We start from the raw sequence: 18177 nt of genomic DNA on the forward strand, positions 1-18177 counted from the left end.
GTAAAAAACAAACAAAAACAACAACAACAAAACAACAACAACAAAAAGACGTAGGAATAAAATCAGCTTTATCTTTTTTACAACACAAAATCCAGGTAAGAACATTTTGACTCTCAATTCCAAAATGTGCTAATCCGACAAAAGAAACAGTCGACAAGATATTAAGGCTACTCAATTATGGAAAACATAATTAATCGGCCTGTTTGGGTCATAAAATCATCATTATTTTAAGTTATTTACATACTGTCGAAAGGTATATGTAAAAGGAGTGTACTTATATGAAGAGTGTACTTATATGTAAAAGGAGTGTACTTATATGTAAGAAGAGTGTACTTATATGTTAGAAGAGTGTACTTATATGTAAAAGGAGTGTACTTATATGTAAGAAGAGTGTACTTATATGTAAAAGGAGTGTACTTATATGTAAGAAGAGTGTACTTATAGTAAAATGAGTGTAATTATATGTAAAAGGAGTGTACTTATATGTAAGAAGAGTGTACTTATAGTAAAATGAGTGTAATTATATGTAAAATGAGTGTAATTATATGTAAAAGGAGTGTAATTATATGTAAAAGGAGTGTAATTATATGTAAAAGGAGTGTAATTATATGTAAGAAGAGTGTACTTATAGTAAAATGAGTGTAATTATATGTAAAAGGAGTGTAATTATATGTAAAAGGAGTGTACTTATATGTAAGAAGAGTGTACTTATAGTAAAATGAGTGTAATTATATGTAAAAGGAGTGTAATTATATGTAAAAGGAGTGTAATTATATGTAAAAGGAGTGTAATTATATGTAAAAGAAGTGTAATTGTATGTTAGAAGAGTGCACTTATATGTAAGAAGAGTGTACTTATTTGTGACTGCGCTTTAAAAAAATCTGAGTAATAACACATGTGACCGACACAAACAACGCTACATATTCCTTCTAGTTGTTGTTTTGGAATTTAAAGCTTCTTGTGTTTAACCTCACCTACTTTCTCAATACTACAAAGGTGCTGCTTGTTTGTAGTCGGATTACATCACATAACAAAGTGTAAATATATTGCATAAATGCCCGGCAATAAAAGACAAGCGTTTATTATCCCCGTTATAATATAACCATATTATGGTTATATGGCACGTTGTTGTTGTAATAGCAGTTTATTGCGGAACGTGCGGATGTTTTGCTCCATAAATTGATTTTAAAATGCTGTTTCAGACGCATTACAGGACCAATTTAAAGGGGCACCATGTAACCTTTCAGGGGAAAAGCTCGCCCCCGTTCTCTTAATGTTCCATGTAGCAGCATTAAACGTCACGCTAGGGCAGTAGTCGACTAAAAACATACTTAGTCGACTAAAGACGTGCTCCAGGCAGCAATTAGTCGACTAAAATGGGGCCAAAAGGGGATTTTTTGAAAGTTGAAAAATCCACAAGCTCACGGGGAATTCATGAACAAAAAAAACATATTTAAGTTGAATTATTTTATTTTTTTGAGCCAGGGACAGGGACAATGTACATTAATCTTAACAGGAGAGATTCTGATGTTATTAGTAAAAAGGTAGAAGAACTCGTTATCTCGCGTTATCAAAATACAGCGTTTTATATTCTGGTAATATTTGTGTTTACTTCAATAAATATGTATTCATAGGAAATTACAGCATACGCCATTAGAATTTTAACTTTTTTTTTGATGCTTCGTCATGTCCTTTGTCTCGATTTAATCAAATTGACCCTTTTATAGTGTGTATATATAGTGTGCAAATATAGTGTGTATATATAGTGTGTAAATATAGTGTGTATATATAGTGTGTAAATATTGTGTGTAAATAAATATTTGAACTGGATTTTCAAAGTTTGTTTAAATGAGTAACTAGTATTAGTAACTAGTTTATTTCCTTTGGCCCGCACTTTTGTCTGAGGTAAAGTGATAATAATATCTATATAACCAAGAAAGTGAACGCAGCTCCAATGTCAATCTACAATGGGATAAATTATTCTTTTACTGAACCCTGGTGGCCTTAGTTGGTATCTCCTTTTTATATATATTTATTCAATTCAATGCAAAATCATGTTCAAAAGTTAGTTAAAGTAGTTAGTTAAAATAAGTCTTAAATCTTTACATATATTAGTAGATAATGTATTATAATCAGTGAGGTAATCATTAAAATCGAAATCAGAAAACAGAATAATTAGTTCGATGTTGATAAAAAAAAATATACATATATTTGTTTTTAAATCCCTCCAACCATTGATTAAAATGTTTAATTTCTGTCACTTTTGTATCCTGAAACTCAGCTTAAAGGCGGTATGGACGATTTTTCGGTGATTTGAGAACGCAGGTGGAAGTGCGCATGTGCACTCCCCCGTGTGGACTGATACAACACACACGTGCATTTGTTTATTAGCACGACGGAGCGCATCGCATCTCTCGTCTCCCGTAGATTTCTGTCCACTTCTGCGTCAGCTCGAACTGTCTTTCTCCGTCTTCATTTTGCCCCGTACACTGAGGGAACTATATTATGATAGATCAATGCTCTTAGGCACGCGGAAACGTGGGGACGAGCCAGACGCTGCTGCAGGTGAGCGGTAGGTGCGTTTTATGATTGATACGTGGCAGGACAAATGATTTATCCACGCCACGAGGAAATATGACAAAAAAATTGGCTGAAAAAAATCGTCCATACCACCTTTAAGATTTAAATTAATGTTCTCAGAGATGAATAGTCAAGTATACCGTATTGTCTATTCTTTTTTGTACAATATTGAGCACAAAAAGTCAATTATTTGGAAAACAAGTCACAAAATCCTTCTCATTCACGTGAAGAGCACGACCCAGCAGAAGGCTACTACTTAGTACCTACTATAGGCTTACAGTTTTAAAAATATGTTTCCTCATTTTGGTGTAAAAACATAATTTGAACATGAATTCCTCGCTGTGGAAATCATAATCCATTTGCCGAGTCAAACTGCGTCAGAAGTGGAAACATTTGCTCAGTCGGAGGTAAAGAAGTGGGAGGTATGTTTGAGTCCAGAGCGTCAGGGAATAACTCCTGCCAAAGCTCCTCACTAGAGACCGACCACGGAGCCTGAAAAGAACAGAAGTACATTATGCTTAAAGTAAAAACACAATATAATCAATAATTTTAAATGTACGACGGCGAGAGCGGCGTGTTAAAGGTGCATTATGTAACTTTTCTATCTGTGGAGAAGTCTTTGCTTTGTCTGGATTGTTCCACACTATGACATTAATAATATTTATCTTCCATTAATTCAATAACTAGTGTTTTACTGCTCAAAAATACCTTAAAATACATGCATTCTTATTGTGAGCCGGGTTATATCTCCACGGATATGACCTGTAACCTTTTTTTTGTTTATTTATTTAATGAGACAGGTACAACATTCAACATCTTTGCAAGTCCCTGTGATGGTTAAATATGTATTTTCAGGGCATTTAAAGTGTCTGTCGTCGCCCCCTGCTGTCTCGTGGCGGAAAACCAGCTTTGCAACATTTGCCGACATCAAAACAACTCTACTGAGAAACCCTCGCCCATTTTTCATATTTGGAAAATGGTTTTGCATGTGACTTGACTGTCTTATTATGATAAAGAAAGACAAACTATTTGGACTTTCTGACCATGTATTTTCACCAGGGAGCTGCAGGGGGAGCTATAACTATGCGCGGAGTTACTTAGTTCTGCTTGAACCTAAACAGGATCTTGTAATAGGTTGTAGTAAGTGTCCATTCACATTATGGGAGCCAGTTTGAAAGGAGACATTTTTATACCTCCCATTGTCTCACATAAAAGTACACAGCGCATTGTTAAATTGCGGGAAACACAGAATATCTTTGTTTTTTAATTTTGTAGCATCTTTCTCACCTGAACGTCTGTCTCTACATCCATGACTGTTTCTCTGGGTGGAGATGGAGGAGGAGGAGGAGGAGGAGAGGGGCAGCTAAATCAAGGAGGAGTCAGGTTAGAAAAGTCACAAATAATACAGGAGTAAATGACAGAAATGACAGGCTAATTTACTCTGTAACACTGATGATTGTTCTCTTGTGGTAGCCATCTTCGTTCACGGACGGGGAGATTTCTGAAGAGGAATTAAAATGAGATATTCAAAACAGGTCATGTTAGAAAAATCACAAAGGTCGCAATATATTTCTAATTGGTTTAACTTGGAGTGATTCCAGGGAATGTTTTTTCAACGCAGTGAATAGTGCTGAGTTTAAACTGTATTCATTATTGTTGGGTTTGTTGTTGTGACATCCCTTTTGGTAACTAAAAACACATTTCTGAAACCTGATCATGCAAAAAATGTGGCAATTTTTAGGTTTTAAATATAGCTGGTTAGTTTTAAATTCTTAAAGGAAACATATGAAAAATAATGAACAGCGTTTCCTCATCATTATCTTACTCACAGTTGTATATGCATCGATTCATGTTTGAATAATCCTGAGTCCTGTGCTAAGAAAAGTCCTGTTTTCACCTACCCCCTATCCCCTCCCTAGTCTTCGTATTTAGTTGTGAATATTTGAAAAATGAAGACTCAGAGTGATAGGTGTCATGGATTCACTTTTCAAATATAAAAACATGTAAACAACAATCTTCTGCTTGTTACATGAAGAGGCGGAGCTTATCAGAACAGGAAGTCAATGGACCTGATTCTATTATTAAGCTGTCGCAGATCAATATTGCGGTTTATAATGAACAACAAAATGCTAAATGGTGATCTACTTATGTTATAGTTCAATATTAAGTACTGATAAAAACATAACATGTCTCCTTCACGATTAGAAGTTTTGGGAAACGCTGCGCTCCATTCCGCAGCCTCCCTCTTAAGTACACATAAGTACACGATGTCTGTACCTCGTGTGGTGTAGTATGGTCCAAAGGCGACGTCCTTGGGTATGTCTGGGTACAAATAGACCAGAGGGTTGATGGTCCTCCTCTGCGGCGCTCGCAGGCCGTAGTGATAAATGATGTCGGGTAGAGACATGGACGACAGCTCCTTCTTTGTATACGGGGCCACTGCGTGTACGTTCACCTCTGCACAACACACAACCAAGACAATGCAGTTTTACACTTAACAAACGCAATTATAACTGGGATATTGCAGTGCGCCACACTGAGGGGAACATAGAACTACACAGACCGTGGTTCTTTGTACTAATTATACACCACACTACAATACAATACAATATAACTAATACTGAAGCCTTATGTAAATAGTGTGATTAGTGTTGTCGTTGCATCTCTTTTCACAACGCACAGACCCACCTCCGTTGCTGTGCTCGACCCAGCTGAAGGTGATAGCGCCCTCTCTGTTGCTCTCGCTGAAGCGCAGCAGGAAGGTCCCGTTCTGTTTGGTCTGTAGAAGCTGCCAAGTTGTGATCTTGCTCACAAAACCCATGATGCACCTGAAGCACAAGCAAAGAACTAGTGAAACTCCGTCTGAAACGAAGGGCAATTATCTGTTTAGGGTTAGGGGACGTCAACCAACAGCAAAACAATGTAAATGTGCCTGAGTTAGCTGAAATGCCAGATGTCAAGAGGCATTCTGAAAGTGAATGCAATTGAAAATTACACATAAAAAAATGACAAATCTTTGTTTCCACAAGCCACGTTTTAGCATTCTTTTTAACAGACGAGGATGAGGGAGACGAGGATGAGGGCTGCACTGACACACCTGCACTGAGAGGGCTGCACTGAGAGGGCTGCACTGAGACACCTGCACTGAGAGGGCTGCACTGACACACCTGCACTGAGAGGGCTGCACTGAGACACCTGCACTGAGAGGGCTGCACTGAGACACCTGCACTCGTAAATTAACTCTTTGCCCGATTTCGCTTAAATTTGGTTGGCGCAGCCACAAACTTTGCCCAGAATATAGACAGTTGACTCATATAAACAGGGAGCGCTTGCAGATATATTTTATTCATAGTCTTATTCTTACCCATCGCGCCAAATCTCCTTCAAGTGTTTTTGAATCAAGTCCAATATTCCATTGATCCAAGTCCACGGCCCATCATTCTGTAAAAAAGTAATTGCAAAAACCTTTTCAGTGCCGTCTTTAACACTGAATCATTCAACTGTTTTCAACAAACCTTTGCAAAGTTGTGCCAGTAAACAAGATCAGCTGGATTGTCTGCGACAACAAACAACATTAAATCATTTAAAGCTGTATTTTAATGAGACACTGATGGTCGTGCTGCTGATCCCGATGCAAAACACGTATTACTGTTTCTGTTTTATCTCATTATGTTATGTATGAGTAGTAAATTATTCAATCTTACATACTTTTTACTATTGTGAACCTCCTTCATTATGAAACAAAACACTGACAAAGGCTGCAGCAACTTATCGACTACTAAAAAAATCAATGACTATTTAAATAATTGTGCATCGTTTTCTTGACTTTACAGACCATAAAACATGTGGCAATTTATATATTCAATTAAAAGAATAGATCACAATGTCAACAAATGAATAAACAATTTGTGATGTATATTTAGTTATATTCAGTGGTGGAAGAAGTACTCAATTTAGTTACTTAAGTCAAAAGTGTAGCTATGTGAGCTAGTATTACATTAAAAAGTACTTTACACACATTCTAGATCTATTACCGGCTCAGATGTAGTAAAATGTAGAAGTCTGGATAAAGAATTGACAGATTTTTGGTGAATAGAAGCGGCTGAATTGACTTATTCTTCTTGTGGTTGCTTTTTCTCACAATTTTTAGGCAAAACGTTACCTTAAATATGCTAAAAACTAAACTAAAACTAAAATATTGCCATTCTTCGGTCCAGTTAAAACTTTAAAGTAAAAAGAATTTACTCAGCACAGCATGTTGACTTTTGTACTTCCCACCACTGTCACTAACGCTCCTCTTTTTTAAACAGTGTCCATGTAGAAATAGAAAATAGTGTCCATTTAGTGCAGAAATGAACTTCTAAAACAGTCGTAAGCTGCTGCTCTGCTCACAATGTCCTGGACAGCCAAAACTTACCAACGATTTTGAGCTTGAGTTCGTGAAGTTGGTCGTCGTTGAGCTCTTTGTCTCCGGCCGACTTGAACTGCCAGCTCAGGACCCGGGACAGCTGCTCCCAGGAGAGAGGAGGAGGCTCCACAAACACGGAGAGACTCTAGAAACCGAGACGAGAATCAACCGCCACAGCAAAAGTACAACGTGCAGAAGTGCGTGCCAGCGTTTTAAAAAGCAAAGCAACTCAACAAGGGACGGATTGTGAGTGGAAATAACTGGATTTCACACCATTTCGAAGTAGAAATAATCACTCAAATGTATTGTCTTCAAGTTTGAAAGCACTTACATCATTGCGAGATAGGGTAGAGACGAGATTAACTTAACGATTGTACACGTATGTGGAAAACGATCTTGTGAAATTGTGTTCCCGGTGAGTTACAGCCTTTGAGAAGCTGTAGTGACAAAAGGCAGTGCTACAGTAACATCAGAAGTATTAAGCCAACGTGATAATATCGTGAACGTTGTTTTGAAGATATGGAAGATTTGAATGTCGAGTGTATCGTTTAAATGCCACAAAAAGAGCTGATTACAAATATACATGGGAAAAGTGATGTCGTACTTTCAAACAGACATTAACATTTGTCTGGTGATTAAACGTACATTAATACGTTTTGAGACACGCAACACTTATCGTAACACTCAAAAACAAAATCGAGATATTCATTTTTCACCCCGAAGTAAAGTACAATGAATCATTTTTGTGTGAGGCCAAACTTGTGAACTTAAAGCGCATATGACAGTTTAAACTACACATTTCACTGTGTACTGAGTTTACTAAACATTTTGCCCGTTTGTCCCCAGTTCAACCGTTTCTGTAAAGTTTATAATTGTACTTCCTGGATGGACATAAGCAGCAAATATGACAAAGGTAGAGGTAATTCCACAACCATAATGTAAACGAGAGCAAAAATCTATTTTTCTGGCTGAGTCCAGATGACTACAACTGAAGCTTTTTCTGCAATGGAACACGCCTGGACGAATGAGGGATTACACCGACTTTATAGGAGATCTTCTACTGAGAGTGTTTTTCAAACTTCCGATAAGTGATCTGTTCTTTTCTTCTGTATCTGCCTCTGTATCTACCTGCGTTGCAACAATGAAATTTCCCCTTGTGGGACAATAAAGGAATATCTTATCTTATCTTAAATACGCAACAGTTATGATTTGACAAACAATACCATATACCGTATTTTCTGGACTATAAGTTGCACCTTTTTTCATAGTTTTGGCCGGGGAGCAACTTATACTTATATTTATACTTATATACTTATACCGGGGCGACTTTTGTGAGATGTTATTTGTTATTTTCACACTTTCATACTCCAGTGCAACTTTTTCTTTTCAATTATGCATTTTCTGGCTGGTGCGACTTATAGTCCGGAAAATACGGTAACACCTTTATTTTGTTGAATGATCGTTTAAACTGTCAGAAAAGTATGTCAGTTAAGTTTATCGTGTGTTTTCAATGGCACGTCGCACATTGATGACATCACAGAGGGATTCTATTGTTTTTTTCCCCCAAACTGCAACTTGATGAATATTTACCACAGGTTCTACACCACCAGACTGGGTAATAATTAGAAAAACAAGAGAACCTTTTTTCTTATTAAACATAATATGAAAAAACGAACCCTAACCGCACAATTCACGATTTATTATGTGAAAATCTGGTGTCTCGTCCCATCCCGTTTTGGTGTCCAGTAAATGCAGTAGGCGTGTTCTTGTCCTCACCGTGGGTTGCTGGATGGAGAGCAGGTTGTACCACAGGACAGAGGCCCAGGCACTCGGGGCCTGATTCACGTTGCACACAACCACAACAGGAAGAGAACTGGTCTAAACACACAAACACAGAAAGTGTCTTTAAAGGTGCATTATGTGAACTGTCCCGGTTCTGGTCGAGTCATCTGCAAACTCCAAATGGATATCACGCCGATGGTCCACAGTATGGCACTAAACTCAACTATATTTGTGTTTTTATTGCTCAAACACAAGCACTCTTCCGAGATAGATCACTTTCTGCGAAGTGATGATGTCTAAAAGTTGCACCGCGCACCGTTCTGTGTTTTATGGAGTTTCAGTTTGTCGTTGCTTTGAAGAAACAACATTTTTTGGGACTAAACAGGAGAAACGGACTTCAAAACGGCACCGCTTCACACAGTCTGACACGTTCGCGCAGCGTTACCTCAATGTCACATTCGAATCCCGGCATCTGAAGCTTGGTGACGAATTTGATGATGTGCAGTTCTTCCGTAACACCAATGGAACTCTGAGAAAATGTACAATTAATTCAAATGTGTTGAAAATAATGAAAAATATCAGATGTTTTCAGCGCCTCACCTCGTTACTCCCTTTCACTTTGGATTCTTTTCCAAACTGGATTGACTGCAAAAATGACATTTAAAACCATACACAATTATCAAAATGTGCTCCAAGTGCTGCCCCGGTGGTCGAGTGGTTACAGCACAGCACACGTCACAACAGTTTGCTGCATGTCCTCCCTTCTCTCTCATCCCCCATCGTGAAATGGGGGGGAAATCTTAAAAATAAAATGAAATAAAGTTCTCCAAAAACACACACACAAAGCAAGAAAAGCAAAATGTGTCAATAGCAACAGTGTTGAAATTTGATGTAATTCTCCAGCAAAGGCCAGTATTTTATTCAACCAGCTGCTTAAAGAATACACAAAGCTTTATTTCAAGACTAATCGTGGCTGCACTGCTTTCTTATCTAGTTTGTAATAAACCCGAGTTGTGGATGAGTACAGTATTTGATACTTTTTTCATAGTTTTGGCCGGGGTGCGACTTATACTCCAGACCGACTTATATGTGATAGTATTCATTATTTTCACACTGACAACCACAAGAGGGCGCTCTAGGCTCTAAGCAACGCAGAAGAAGAATCTACACTTCCTCTACCTCTGGAGTAGTAGCATTCTTTATGCTATAATTATCTGAATAACTGTTAATATGTTACGTTAACATACCAGACACTTAATTTCCTCAAAAAAATGCGATTTATACTCCAGTGCGACTTATATGTTTTTTCTTCTTTATTATGATTTTTTTTGGCTGATGCGACTTATACTCCGGAGCGATTCATAATCCGGAAAATACAGGAATTCAAATTATATATATTTGAAATCCTCAAATATATATAATAATATTATATCAAATTTAACAACAGCGCTTCAAAAAGAGCAATGTTAGGCTGAGGCAAATAATATGTCTGTTTGCCATAACCCGACCGACCCGGCTTCTTTTATTTTTCAAATATTTCGCCTACTCACGACCGTTCTTTCCTATAGCGCCATGTAGAATAACATTATCGCGCTTTATCGTTATTATCGTTCATCCCATGGGACAAATAACGCAATGCCTAACACATGTGCGTCTTCATTTTCGGTCCTCCACATGCTTCTGTATTAATCAGATCATGCAGGAGGGAACCTGAATTGTCTATCACAAGTTAGTTTGGATCTGTCGGCGCCACTGTCCTGGCCACCACTCATATCGTTCTATGTCATGGTGTGGCTTCATTTAAATTTGATTTCCGCTATGCATTCTGGGAGGGAAACACGCCCAGTAGCGTCATCACAACAAACATGGCGGCGCCCGTGTCCCCCGCATGTTCCCCCCCGCTCGCCTTCGCTACCAAAATAAAGGATAGCGGCGTACAAAAGGTCGATAAAAATGTCTTAAAATCATGAGATTTAGTCTCCTGATCGGGTTGATAGAGACGTTTTCCGTCATTGACTGTTGAAACCTGACCCCTGGTGGTCACTCCGACTCAAAAAATTGCCAAATTTGGATCCTTTTTTTTTTGCTTTCAAAGTAAAAAAAATATAAGAATTTACCTAACGACCGACCCACTTGAAAAATGTTGGGTCGGGTTACAGCAAACAGACAATTTATTTGGGGTAGCCCTATAAAAGACACATTTTAGCACATTTTGGGAATTATTTGTGGGACAAACTTCTTGGATTAAAACTGAAGTGATAGATTTTCAGAGGTTCTTACCAAAGACTCAAACTCTGCCACCAGCCCTCCGTTCGGCGTGTACACATCCAGCCATTTACTCTGGCTTTCCACAAACACAATCCGGCGAAAGCTTGGGCAAAAAGTATCTCAGTTAAATTCATAAACACTATGTAAATAAAGAATTATTCTTATTCATGATGGCAATTATTGACACAATTGTATTTACCCTTTTATGGTTCTGACCTCTTCAACGTCCCTAAAAAGGATTGTTTATTGTTTTAAAATAATGTCCACATGTTTTAAAATGGTCATGGTGCACATAAGGTCCACCTACTTGTCAAATACAGGCTTGACTTTGAGCAGGGTCTTAAACATTGGCAAATTAACCAAAAATCTGCACAAAACAAAAACAAAAATAAACACAAGTATAGTACCATAAATTCCAGACTATAAGCGGCTTATATGTGATATTATTTGTTATTTTCACACTGACAACCACAAGAGGGCGCTCTAGGCTCTAAGCGACGCAGAAGAAGAATCTGCACTTCCTCTTCCTCTGGAGTTTGTGGAGTTGTTTAGAAGTGACACAGAGGAAGAAGAATTCAGTGGATTTAGTGATTTGGGGTAAAACTGATGCTTTGGTAAACTTGTTAGCATGTTCTTTATGCTATAGTTATCTGAATAACTGTTCATATGTTACGTTAACATACCAGACACTTACCACAGTTCTGTCTGTGCCTCATGTAGCTGAAGGTGTTAGCGTTAGCATACGTCATGTAGCTGAAGGTGTTAGCGTTAGCATACGTACACCTATTCACCATGTTCTCTCATCTGTTATTATTTTAAACTGCATTTCAAGAGGAAATGTCTGTTCATTGTCTTGGATTTTATCAAATATATTTCCCCCAAAAATGCAACTTATACTCCAGTGCGACTTATATATGTTTTTTTTCTTCTCTATTATGCCTTTTTTGGCTGGTGCGACTTATACTCTGGAAAATATGATACATGTTTTCAATTTGCGTGGGTCCAGATTGAAATGTAACTGTTGTTCTCTTACCTGAGTGACACGGTAAACCGAACTTTAGTTTTGAGTATGCACGGTCTGCGGGTGCTCGACTTTAACGACATGGGCTGTTTCTCCACCACCAGTGCACTGCAAAAGAGTTTGTCGACATGTTAGCCGTAACTGCCTCTGACAGGTTGGACCACTCACTGAACTAAAATGCAGTTAAGATAAATGTTTCAGTTTAGCAAAAATGTACACTCATTTTATTACAGAATAGCATCGCTTTTAGGTTCATCATTTCACTTCCTGGCTGTAATTGATGACATCACACCAGCAAACACTGAGCTAAAACTCATCTAATGTCATTTATTCTTTTAATATGACAAATAGAAATGTATGAGATCATCTTTATGTTATTGAATTACTGTTTAGAGAGTCAAAAAATGTGTTTCTTTTGTGTAAATGCTGCATAAACTTTGGATGAATGAGTGGTCCCTGGTGTGATGTCACTTCCTGTCATTTCCTGCAGATTTTTCGACTTTTCTCCACCAACTGCTGCTTGATTGATGTAAAACAATCATTTATATTTACAACAGGTACAAATACACCAAATAAAACCAAAATTAGACCATCATAAAAACCTGTCATAGGCACTTTAAACGGGAAATAGAGTTAAAAAAAAAAGTAATTGTCCAGTAAAAAGTGTCTGTCACAATCTACCATTAAATAAAGAAATACAGTGAAATACAACAGTAAACGTGTGTGTGTGTGTTGTTCTCACTTCTTCATGAGTTTGGTGAGCAGCGAGTTGGTGAAAGAGTTGATTTGTTGGATGACTTCAGACAGGTTGGACACGGGGCTGATCTGGGGTCTGCTCTGCTCCTGTAGTTTCTTCAGCTGTTGGACGATCTGAAGAAGACTCTGCGCCACACGACTGAACCTGAGAGGAACAGCAGCGTTAGAGACCAGCCACTGGGAGAGTGTGGGCGGGGCAGCACACTATAGTTCCAACACGTACACTGCTAAACGAGAGGGAAAGTCGCCACTTGGATTCAACTAAGCAAATACAGCAGGTACGAGCAGATAATCACTGCACGGGTGATGATCTTCCAGCTGCAGCACGTTATCTAAACCCGGCTGATGCAGTGAGCGGCTTCTCATTTAGGAAACAACCCTGTGGCAGGAGCGTCCAGTGACTTTTATGGATGGGCAAGCAGACAAAAAACACCCATCCTACTGGGCTGAACTCTCACATCCGTAAAAGTTGCTGAATGGAGGAAATAGTCACTTCATTGATCATTCATTACACGCAATAAAAAACTGTCTGTATTTCTAACTAATATCTATCATTAGAAACGTGAACAGAGCCCTAGCTACAAACAAAGACTGTCGCTCATGCTCAGTGAGGCACAACCTGCAACGACTCGATTGACCCGCTCCACAGCACCATCCCGAAAAGATCCTCGGCCTTCGCACGATCGGCCTTTTCTTTTTTAATTATCCGACAGTGGAATCGACTCCCAGAGAGTCTGAAATTGTCTGTAGATATTCTTAACTTCATAACTTCACTCAAAACTTGAAAAAGCACGTCCTGGATAATCATCAGCCAATAACTGTATTTTTTAGTCTGTCTGTATTAACTCTGTAACTTGTAGAAAATAATTTGTTTTATAGTGTATTTTACTGAGTTAATAATGAAATGTAACGTGTTGTAATTGTAATGAAATGTCTGGTGCAGATCATCTTTTCCCTTAAATTAATGATTTTGTACATGGTCCCTGACAAATAAAGACTGAACTAAACTAAACATCCAAGAATCCCCCACAGGTTTATTCAGTGTGGTTTGAGCTTAGATCCATGTGTTTGAGGCTGTGTGGTCCTCAGAGCATGTGCAGACCTCTAAAAGCTCATGTTAGAGGGCGGAGCACGAACCGGCCTTTGAACACGCCCACAGACTGAGCCGCGGCGGGAGAAGAAGAACCGAGCTTCCCGCAGTACTGCTCAGCGACCCGTAGAGGCCACTAAAAACACAGTAGCTTCCAGCCAAGCTTCACGCAACAAAACTCACCATTTCTCCAGACGCTCCAGGTCGATGCTGATTGGATTTCCGATGCAGGACATTTGCTGTTTGCGTTTCCACTCGGGAAGCTCCACAGCAACCAACGACTCGACGACGTGAGCGCCGAGATTCACCGACTTCACGATCTGGTCCACCACCAACTGCAAAGAAAAGGAAGTTGCAGATTCACTCTCGAAGTCACGACGACGTCCGCGGTTTCGGCGTCGACGTGGCTTCACCTGTTGTGTCTGTGCGATGAAATCTGCTTGTCTCCGACACTCAAGTTGAACCGCCTCGCGAGAAAGACCGTTCACTTTAGCCACTGAGGAAACAACAAAAAGAAGGTCATTTAAGTGAAATAGTGACGCGTGTAGTGGCTAATCTTTGCCTCGCAATCAGAGAAAGCGTGAGCGCGGAGACGGTGTCGTCGTGGTCTATTTCTAATTCATTCTTCGTTCATATTTTGGGAATTCCAGTTGCATCGTCGGCCCCGTCCTTGATCGTCAGCGCAGTTTGTCTCATCGATTCTTTGTGTCCCGCTGTCAAGAGTGTGGTATCCAAAGGTTTCCGTTCACAGTGTCCGCGGCAGGAATTCTGAGGCCCAAATACTGTACGTTGTTCTGAATTCAAGTGGGATGGCGATGTCGAAAACGTTTGTTTCATCTCCATTCATCTTCTATTTATGGACAATCGGACGGTGTCGTAGCGAGCGCTTTGACCTTTGACACGGCGTGATGAAACACTGTGACACATTTTCCCAACATGATTCTCTCCAAACGTGTGATTTTGTGGTCCTCCGTTGAGATCGCTCACATGTTCTCCCATTCTTCATCCGTCAAAAAACTAAGTTACCTTCTTTTTCCCCATTTATTTTTTATATATTTAGCAGAATGACTGATTAAAGATTGTTAATAAATGTATATAGTTTAGACATTATTCACCTTGAACGTTCTGATTTATAAGGCTCAATAAAGATTTAATTTAAATTAAGTTATAATGCTCATTGCTTTGTTTACTTTCTTAGTTATAATAATGAACTCCTTATTTCTAAATAAATAAAATAAATAAAATAAATAAAATAAATAAAATAAATAAAATAAATAAAATAAATAAAATAAATAAAATAAATACAGGATTCCGTCAACATTTCAAAGCTTTTCATTTGATTTTCTTTTATAATAATAGGTTAAAAAAACAACACATTTATACCTCTTAAGTTAAGCAGACTTTAAATCTCACGCCGGTGCCGTTTGGTGTGAAACTTTAACCATAAGCCAACCACAAACCTTTTCATAGCCTATTGCAGTTTGTCTTTCCAAGTACTTCAACCTGCTGATGTCGCAAACGTTACTACAACTTTCTTATTGTAAAAACTAATGCCGAGAAGTACTTAAACCCTGCATTGACAACACAATAGAACTTGAAAATCAAACACAAAACTCCTTTACGTGTCGCTCACCTTGGCTTTCCCACGTCCTCTGAACGTACACCAGCTTCTCATTCAAAGCCTCCAGGGACTTGATTTCTCTCTCAGTTTCCTACATCATGAGAACACAATATTATCAACAAAGTAACACAAAGAAACACACACAAAAACAATGGATTTACAGATCAAAATGAATGAAATGTTGAATTTACCCAAGTCTGTTTATTCAGTTCTGTCACTTTGTTGTCCAGATCTTTTTGCCTTTGCTCCTCAACGTTCTGGAAAATGACAGACTGTTGTTTTATTGAGGAAAAAATGCGCTTAAACACGATAAAAACAATTGCAATTTGTGTCACTATAAAAGCATTTCTAGTTTCTGAGGTAAACCAACAATACTGAGACATCTGAATGAGTAAAATAAGACTTTTGAGGTGTATCCTCCTCATTCCGATTAAATTACCTGATTTGTCAAACAGGAAGTCAAGATGGCCTTTTCCTCCCTCAGACATTCAGCGAGGAGTTCAGCCAGCGCCAGAGGACGAGATTCAAAGTGGTTCTGTAACAAATCGTTATAAGATTGATGACGAAGGATGAAGAATGTGTTCGAAATGATGGATCCGGCCAATCCTCTGTCAGTAAAAGTGTGTTTTTTTGGCATGAGTTCATGTTTGAGTCAAGTTATTATCAAACTCCAAGTCCAAGTTCAAGAATGTTCGAGCTGTCGTGCTATAATGCGTTAGTCTCTACCAGTGAGTTATGATAAAGGCTAGAGAGCGCTAAAGGCGGTTAAAGGCGGTTAAAGGCAGTTGCGGCGGCCATCTTGCAAGTGGTGAAGCAGCAAAATGCTAACAGGAAATAATGTAAAAACTGAAATAAAATAAATTAAATGAAATAAAGGCAAAACAGGGTGATAAAATGAATAAAAATAAATGAAATTAAGGCAAAACAGGGTGATAAAATGAATAAAATTAAATTAAATTAAAGCAAAACAGGCTGATAAAATGAATTAAATTAAAGCAAAACAGGGTGATAAAATGAATAAAAATAAATTTAATAAAGTCAAAACAGGGTGATAAAATGAATAGATTAATACAGAGAGGTACCTGTGTCTGTCAGGACATTTTTTCTCTGAATTATGAACATATTATTCACCCTAAAAACACTACCCTGCTTTGTATTTGATGGTGAATTGAACCGTGTTTGTGTGTCACTACGACTACATGGACACATCGATCACAACACCACGGTCAGGGAGAATTGTAATGCCAACTGTCGTGACTTGTTTTTGAATAACCGCCGTACAGGTCGTTCTGGCAACAGTTACTCACGTTCTGAGCCGTTTTTTGGCCCCGATCGTGGCGGTAAAGAGCGCCTTGGCCAGGGGGCGGTTTCAGGTCGAGCTTCTGCTGCTTTAATGACCTTAACGCTGGCGTAAAGAGGCGGGACTTGGGCTCTGGAGGCTGGAGTGGGATGGTTCCAGTGGTGATAGTGTTTGAGCCAGTGATAAATGTGCTGTTTAATGCACAGAACTGTCATGATGGGACTGTATTCATGATTCTGTAATGTATAGTTATTTATTTATTTTTATTTCTGAACATCTGTACATTTTTGTGTAAATTTGCTGTGTACGTACTGAGAACAAGTTTATCTTTACTTTATTTCCTCAGTCAAGTCCTAATTTATGCCTTATTTGATTCTATAGACGTCGCTTTTATTATTTTATTATTCATTGGTTTGTGTTGCACCTTAAAACAAGTTCCTATGTTTGCGAAATGTGTTCAATGACAACGGCAATAAACCTTTCACTGATTCTGATTTATTATGATTATCTCGTCTCTGTGGGAATAAAAATACGACTCCAGGAAATGTCTTGTGCACGATACCCTTGGTTTTTTATCACTTTATTAGTTTATTAGTTCTAATTCTGGCTTTTCACAGAATGCCCCACACATGCAGGTACAGTCACCTTGAATCACCCTGAATGCTCATGTGACTCACCATCACAAAGTCTCTCATGGCTGAGTAGTCGGGCCCCATCAGGACGTTGTGGTTGTGAACCGACTCATTTTTCAGTTCGTCCAGTTTCAAAGCCAGAGCCTGAAGCGTTGCCCTCGCCGTAGACTCATCTGTGATCTCCCTGGAGTCGAATAACGTAGTATTAAAGTACTTCATTTGTGTAGTATTAAACTGTTGTTCACTCATTCAATACCAGTTTTGGCTCTCTATCCAGTGGCAGAGATAGTGGCGGATTTCTCTTGGAAACTTTGCCTCGTACAGTCCACACACTCGGCTCTGCATCGAAGGGCCCAGATTGAGCAGCTCCTGCCATTGGGCCATAATCTCACTGTGGGCGGAGACAAAGTACATTTTATATATTCACTACTATTTATTACTTTACTATATTCACTACTATTCATTATTTTACTAGTCATTACTTTACTATATTCACTACTATTCATTACTTTACTATATTCACTACTATTCATTACTTTACTATTCATTACTTTACTATATTCACTACTATTCATTACTTTACAATATTCACTACTATTCATTACTTTACTATTCATTACTTTACAATATTCACTACTATTCATTACTTTACAATATTCACTACTATTCATTACTTTACTATTCATTACTTTACAATATTCACTACTATTCATTACTTT

At 38.4% G+C, this 18177-nt stretch overlaps 1 protein-coding gene across 1 annotated transcript; it reads right to left on the bottom strand.

Annotated features, from left to right (window-relative positions):
• Nucleotides 1-1464: 1464 nt before the first annotated feature.
• LOC140359948 (signal transducer and activator of transcription 1-alpha/beta-like) lies at nucleotides 1465-17845 on the bottom strand. Its single transcript, XM_072445202.1, has 23 exons — nucleotides 17715-17845; nucleotides 17504-17642; nucleotides 15966-16061; nucleotides 15718-15783; nucleotides 15539-15617; nucleotides 14319-14401; nucleotides 14089-14240; nucleotides 12802-12960; nucleotides 12072-12167; nucleotides 11346-11405; nucleotides 11238-11267; nucleotides 11051-11141; nucleotides 9371-9415; nucleotides 9216-9299; nucleotides 8765-8866; nucleotides 6998-7133; nucleotides 6096-6136; nucleotides 5945-6021; nucleotides 5269-5408; nucleotides 4858-5037; nucleotides 4021-4081; nucleotides 3868-3943; nucleotides 1465-3072 (listed from the first exon to the last, which is right to left on the bottom strand). The coding sequence occupies exons 1-23, from the start codon at nucleotides 17840-17842 to the stop codon at nucleotides 2929-2931; spliced, it is 2265 nt and encodes a 754-aa protein (XP_072301303.1). The 5' UTR covers nucleotides 17843-17845; the 3' UTR covers nucleotides 1465-2928.
• Between the last annotated feature and the right edge of the window lie 332 nt (nucleotides 17846-18177).

This window comes from Eucyclogobius newberryi, unplaced genomic scaffold (genome assembly GCF_026437365.1).
Source record: "Eucyclogobius newberryi isolate DKJ021-1_F unplaced genomic scaffold, fEucNew1.0.hap1 SCAF_14, whole genome shotgun sequence".
NCBI lineage: Eukaryota > Metazoa > Chordata > Actinopteri > Gobiiformes > Gobiidae > Eucyclogobius > Eucyclogobius newberryi.

Excerpts from the sequence above, each read along its gene's own strand:
- LOC140359948 (XM_072445202.1), bottom strand. The coding sequence starts at position 17,842 with ATGGCCCAATGGCAGGAGCTGCTCAATCTGGGCCCTTCGATGCAGAGC. Across the intron at positions 15,618-15,717 it reads AACTGAATAAACAGACTTGG|GAAACTGAGAGAGAAATCAA; the intron begins GTAAATTCAACA and ends CTCATGATGTAG. Across the intron at positions 11,268-11,345 it reads GTCAAGCCTGTATTTGACAA|GGACGTTGAAGAGGTCAGAA; the intron begins GTAGGTGGACCT and ends AATCCTTTTTAG.